At 39.7% G+C, this 6,936-nt stretch overlaps 1 protein-coding gene across 1 annotated transcript; it reads right to left on the minus strand.

Annotated features, from left to right (window-relative positions):
• Positions 1-4,364: 4,364 nt before the first annotated feature.
• Positions 4,365-5,303, minus strand: LOC149116355 (beta-4C adrenergic receptor-like). The gene has a single exon (XM_089278792.1). It carries the CDS (start codon positions 5,301-5,303, stop codon positions 4,365-4,367), a length of 939 nt encoding a protein of 312 aa, XP_089134918.1.
• Positions 5,304-6,936: the final 1,633 nt, after the last annotated feature.

A 6,936-nucleotide genomic window follows, 5' to 3' on the forward strand; every position in this document is an offset into this window, starting at 1 on the left:
ATTCAAACGTCGAATTTAATTTAGTCGCGCAGAAGATCGGAAAAAGTCTGCTTTGCTGGAGACCTTTTTAAATGCTAGAAAGCAACTGCAGCTGATGCAGCAGGATATGAATTCACAGGGACGGCGGAGTCTTTTTTCAAGTGAAGGAAGGAGGGGGGGCGGTGGGGGGAGTTGGGGGTCTTGAAAAGGAGCGGTGCCGGCGCGAGTTTGTAGAGGGGTCTAGGGGCAACCTCAGATATGGTATTCTTGACATTCTCCATGGTGTAGTTCTTACGAAAATCAACCTAGTGTGTGAACTATAAAATGACAGGTACTTTTAGTGCATTTGCAGCAATATATTTTGAAGGTATTGTTCGCTTGATACATCTTTCTCAGCCCTCCATGATATATCACGGCCTTAGCACTGACTGACCTGCGCTTTTACACAAGCCACCCCATGTGTGGGAAGGAAGTGCGCGCTGCGGAAAGGTTAAAACTATGTAAACATGAAAAAGCTTTCTACAGATTTGGTACGAGGTTTTCGTTTTCTTTGTTCTTCTTTAGTTCTTCACTTTTACCTCGTACTAAAACAAAATAAACTGTCATCGTGGTAAAAAGTGGAGGGGAGGGTGCGTGGGGGGGGGGGGGCTTGAGCCCCCACCCCGCCTCCGCCGTCCCTGGTTAGGGGTGGCGAATGGTCCTTTAAAAACTCTGGGTCTCGCACGATTTTAGTCGAATTTCACTGGTCTCGCAGTCTCGTTTTTTAGCGGTTATGTGCGTCTCGCAGTCTCGATTTTTATACGAAGCTCTCTCGAAGTTTCGACTTTTTGCAATTGCAAGGTTAAGGGTTTCGAAGCTCCGATTCGTTTGTTTGTTTTAATAAATGACCTCATCTCGTCACTTGATATTGATTTCAATAAAGCAACTTTCAAATTTCCGAGAAAATGTTAATGCTAACTTCTGCCAAATTGTCTGAATTCCACAAAAGGCTGCAAAACTTACCGCAACGTCATTTTGGCGCCAAAACACAGTTCTTTTGTTCTAGGATATCCTAACGTAGTGTGCCATAGTCGAATTTCTAGTTCCAACTTGTTCGCAAAGGCTGGCTAAAAGGCTAAAAGGAGATTTATTTTACCCGGTAAAATAAATGGTTTTTATGGTGCTTGTCATGACTCCGTTCTCACTTCCGCTTGAGGGGCTTCCGGGACTACGCACGGTTATGACATCACATGCCTCGATGCGCTTTCTCTCCCCTCACGTCGATTGAAGAAAGCATCGTGCTTGAATTTCATCCCCTCCTCCACCCCGTCTCCTCCGGTACATAGTCAGTCTTATTCTGGGGCTCGCCAGCGGTTTTCACCCTCACCTTTGCTGGGAACGAGGTCGTTTAAAGGGTTAGCTCTTCCTTAGGGATGAGTGACTGGCAAATAAATGGGCGCGTTCGCACGACGGCGGTGGTGGAGATGCGCAGGATGGTGGCCATACTGCAGCTGATAGGTTGACAGAGACGTACAGCCTTGGTTTATAGCCTCCCTCTTCGATATTGGACATCCATGTTATGGTCAATTGACACCTGTCAAAACAAGGTATCCGCTGACCAGTATGATCAGTTTCAAGGGCTCCAGGTTAGACCTCATCGAGATCACGTGATATTTGGAAGTTGACCGCTGACCGAGTGGTGGTTTTTGATTGGATCGTAGCCTCACATTAGGTTAACTTGCCGTTATCTGGGCCGAGTTGTTCGGAACTCGGTTAACGCTAACCAAGGATTAAAAGTTAACCGAAGTATAATTTTTTCTTGAGATTACTTAAACCAAAACAGAAGACCAAAACAACAAAAACAAAATCTCACCGCGAAGTTAAAGAACTCAAATGGAAATTCTCGCTTATCCCGGGTTAGCTTAATCGGACTTTGAACAACCCGGCCCAGGGGCTCCGCTTTTAGGCTTGGCTAAATCTATATATTAAACCAGTCTTAACAGGCAGATAAGGTAATCAAAGAGCATGTGCATAGTCTGTTTTACAACAAGCGTAAGTTTAATCTACTGGTTATTGCAATGTATTCGCGAGTGTATTTAACAAATTGACGTCAGTTTTTATGCGTCTGTCCTCTTATTGATGATAAATTGCGTCATAACATTGTCAAAGTGGCTGTGGAACCACGAGCCGCAGGCGAGTGGCTCCGCAGTAAACTCTGACAATGTTATGACGAAATTTATTATTACTAAGAGGACAGACGCATAAAAAAACTGACGTCAATATGTTTTTTACAATAACAAGACAACAAAATGGTCAAATGCCGGAATAAATGAGGGGAAAAGACGTCGTAAACTTGCCATAAACAAAGATAAGTGAATTTTATTCAAAATGACGCGAGCATTGTCAATAGCTTTTCTCGCTATTTGATTGGCTACTTAAAAAAGTCCATAAAATCTCATTGGTTAAAAAGTTGACAATTTGACAGCTGAAAATAGAACTTGAAAGCTTGCGTAAATCAAAATTTTTTCCGTCTGTACTCTTATTGATGATAAAAATGAGCCAATCAGCGCGCGAGAAATTAGACAGTTATTGTAAAAATCCTATTCGAGACCCTTAAGTTTTGCATTTAATTTCGAGCGTCTGATGGCTCGATTCTACTCAATCAAAGGTGGCTCACTTCGATCTTTCGATCGCCCATCATCGCTAATTTAAACTGCTGATGATTCACGTCATTCGCCGTTTATACCAATGACACGGATGAAAGTGACTGCTTTGACCGGCGAAACTTAACCGTGTTGGACAACTATCCAAAAATGTTTGTGTAAAATGAACGATTTTTTTTATTCATCACTCGCACATCTCTCAACCTTACTAATAACGTCTGTTTTCTCCATAATGTAGCTAATTCAAAGTCATTTTTTCGTCACGCTATATTTAAAACTAACTTCCCACGCCAAATAAACAGTTTGTGATCATTATAAAATACTGCTTCTCATAAAAACACATGCCACCTGTCGATTTTAATTTCTGTATTCCATTAGTGAACTCATTTTGCACCTGCAGCTGCAGAAATTTGCGCCATCTATAAAACAAAATTTCAAAAATTTTGCCTGTTCCACAAAATGAAACTTATCTTAAGCTTCAATGAAAACTTAAGTCATAATTTTTCCCCACGCTAAATCTAGAATTAACTTCCGATGCCAAATAAACGTTAACATTTATACCAAGAAATATGAGCCTTGCTAACAAAGGAAGTCCTAACCTTTTTTTCCGTTTTTCCTGAAAGTGATTAAATTTGACGCTAAATATTTTTTGTTTTCTATTCCAACAACTTTATCGACATCATTTTTACGACACATTTATCTCATCTGTGGTATAATCCGCCAAGAACGTTTGTTAAGTCTGGAAGTCGATCTTCGTTCAATAAACAAACGCTTCAATTCATATTAAAGACGGAAGAGCTGTCTCGAAAGAAAGACGTTTGCAACACAAACCATTGTTTTTAATAGCACGGTTTGAAAAGTTTAACAAGAACGTAGCTCACCTCAATTCAATTCTCAAATTCTAAACAGACATCAGTTCAGTCGCCCACTAAAGCGTAGCTTCCAAATTTGATTTTCATTATAAAATACTGCTTCTCATAAACACACATGCCACTTGTCGATTTTAGTTTCTGTATTCTAGTAGTGAACTCATTTTGCACTCGCAGCTGCAGAAATGTGCGCCATCTATAAAACAAAACAATTAAAAAATTTTGCTTGTTTCAAAAACTAAAATTTATCTTCAGCCTCAATGAAGAATTAAGTCACAATTTTCGAATAACGCCCGCCTGAGTGTTCATTACGTATCTCACAGTGTCCTTGTTTTATTCGATAAATCTATAATAAATTATTTTGTAAACTTAAATTTTAGAACTAAAGACGAATCATGGAAACACTAGAGCCGGGCTGAAGTCGAGACGGTCATTCTAAATATTAAATACACTTGAATTTTTTACTTAAGTCCTACCCGACATTTCCTGTCGGAATAACTCACTTATCTCGTAAGAACTCCGTGCTTTCTGCCTGTGTTATGAACGAGAAATAAAAAACATCAAAAAACACCAAATGTCTAACTTTATGACTGTATTTTGTGTGATGTAGTCCAAGCGGTAAAAAATGGCAGTTTATTAATGTTTTTCATCTCTATTCGCAGTTGCAAAGTTACACAGTTTGAAACATTTTTTTTTATTTACAGCAATGATGAAAACTTTCTCCTTGGCTATCCAACTGCTAGAAAAACATTTCATACTGACATATCAAAACGAGTAAGCACCACTTTTAATTTCAGACAACGCTCATGAGAACTTTTCAAATCCCAGTCTCAAAACATCATTAACTTTTCACCATGATATTGGTCTACAAGAGCTAACTCGAAAAACAAAGGCAAAGCACTTGTCTGATCGTGTCCTTCACCGCTTGTCTGACTTCATCTAGTTTCCAACAGTAAAGAATCGGGTTTAACGACGAGTTTAAGAAACCTAAAGTGGCTGTATAAGCCCCAGCAAGATAAAGAGATGCAGGTATTCCACTCCTAGCCCACAAATCCTCCACTATGCCATAGGGAAGATAACAAGCGACCAGCGTCAGTTGCAGCCATATTGCAACGGACACTGCCTTTTTATATCGCGCTATGTGCAGTTGATTTGTTTGGTTCGGTTGTTGAACATGGCCTTGAACTTGATTTTGATGATTACGGAGGGTGAAGAAAATCTTTGTGTAAGAAAAAATAGAGATTATAAGACACAGTGGTATATAGATGATGCCATACCAAATGGTTATAAGGGGATTCCTAAAGTACATTGCTGAAAGGACAGCGGGCAAAATCCATAAGGTAAAAACGATCACGTAGGCCCGATTTAAAGTTACAACTTGTCTGTATCTCAGTCCCAACAACAGGGCGAGAAGTCTGTCCACGCTTATTGCAGTCAGAGTTCCGACTGACACTCCACACAAAATATAAGCCATTATAAAATTTGCCGCTATAAGGTGAGGACAAATATTCCAATGTTCATTCACCACAGACATCAAATAGGTAACATTCAGAGGCTCTGCAATAAGACCAACACAGAGATCAGATGTTGCAAGGCAACGAAGGAAGAGTTTGGACGGCGGATGAAGCGAAGATTCCTTGTGAAGAGCAATTAGGATCAGAGCATTCCCGAGAAATGTAGTAACGGACAAGAAAGAGTTTAAAACTGAAAGAAATGTCAACTGGCCGTGCAGTCCAGCAGTTAAATCGGGCGAACAAAATAAGTCTTCGAACGTTTCCCGTTGCCCATCTCCAGTGAAGTTTGGCGCTGACATACCGATCTGCAAAATAGCTATTTGTAGTTTATCTTGAATCAATAGCGAAACTTCTCAATGTAGTGAAGTTAGGGCGCAGTTACCTGCCACCACAGTAACTGATCTGGCATGAGGAATAATCCAAACGCCTTTTTTATTTATTTCCTTAAAGGTCAATATGTGGATCCCTGACAGTTTGAAAAGACAACCTCAAAGCGTCTTTTGATCTATTGTTGTAATATATTATTGGATTGTACTGTTTACAAAATTAGTATGCAAATTATTCAAAGCTGGCCTGGTCGTGAATTTTTTTGGAAGTCATTTTCGCATGTGCTTGTAAGTGATGGATGCAAGTACAGCTAACTTCCGTTTTAGAGTTTCTAGAACAGTCCAAGAAGAGTCTGCTTTAGTCAGTAAAGCTAGACTAAGTAGCACGAAATACAAAGATAAGTGGGCGGTGGAAATTTTTCGTAAATGGCAAAAGACGAGAACATTGAAATTTCCGGAATTAGAAGCTGGAAGCGTTTTCAAAGATTACCATTTTCACCTCGTGTGTTCTGTCGAAGACAATCTGGAGTACATGGATAATTTATCGTTCAACTACTGGCTTGCTAAATTTATCCAGGAGGTGGCAAATAAGAAGGGCGGCCGGTATCCTCTTCGAACGTTGTATGGTATCGTGTGCGGTCTAAAGAGGCATTTAGAGGAGGTGAAGGGGGCATCCGCATTCAATCCTTTGGATTATAAGGACGAGAGGTAGGCATGTGCGTATAGAAGTGACCAGTGTTTGTCTTTATTTTTAATCTGACTTTTAAAATAAAAAAAATATCAGGAATGTTTTTTTATTGCAACGTGAATGTTACTATAAATAAGAAAGAGTAATGTAAAAGCGATCAGTATTGTAGTAAGTTGATGACAATAAACAGCAACATTGAGATTTTTGCTTTTGTTATTGTAATTTTGACATAAACACACGTGTGTTTTGATATCAAAGCACGGCGTGTTTTCATTTGGTGTTTCATTGGGTATCAAGACTCATCCGCCTGACCAAAATAGACATCATTTATTGGCTGGTCACTTCATGAATTATTAATGAGTTTGAGCACTATGTGTATTACATCAAGCTAGAGGACTGGGGCTCAACCTGTTTCACTTCTTTTACTTCATTATCTAAATATGATCATAATGCAGCTTAATGAAATAATTGGTTGGGTTGGTTTATTAACAAATCAAAACTGAGTCCGTACTTGTACCTCACTGGGGAGACGTTTCAGCCATCTTGTTTTCGTATAACGAGCGCAAACTGGGGAGTCTGACAAATTTACAGGTCGATTTCTTACTCTCCTGAGGGTGGGTTTATCAGGCCGCTAAATGAAATGTCACATGTTCCATTGGGGTTCCTCGCATCAAATTAGAGGAGGAACGGGCTCCTGGACAACGCATGTTTTGGTCCCTGTTGTCTCGGCTGTTAAAGAAATCCACAAACAAATTGTACACTGAAGATTTTTATTCTGCTACTCGTCCTTCCGTCGGTTCGATACAGCTGAAAGTTAAAAATGTAAAGCTCGCTACTCGAACAAATTTTCAATTGCAAAAAAAAAACAATACAAATGAGCGACCACTTACATATTTTTGGGCATCTTCAGGCCTAATC

The sequence above is a fragment of the Orbicella faveolata genome, unplaced genomic scaffold, assembly GCF_042242905.1.
Source record: "Orbicella faveolata isolate gen_17 unplaced genomic scaffold, um_ofav_v1 contig_12, whole genome shotgun sequence".
Classification (NCBI taxonomy): domain Eukaryota; kingdom Metazoa; phylum Cnidaria; class Anthozoa; order Scleractinia; family Merulinidae; genus Orbicella; species Orbicella faveolata.

Excerpts from the sequence above, each read along its gene's own strand:
- LOC149116355 (XM_089278792.1), bottom strand. The coding sequence starts at position 5,303 with ATGTCAGCGCCAAACTTCACTGGAGATGGGCAACGGGAAACGTTCGAA.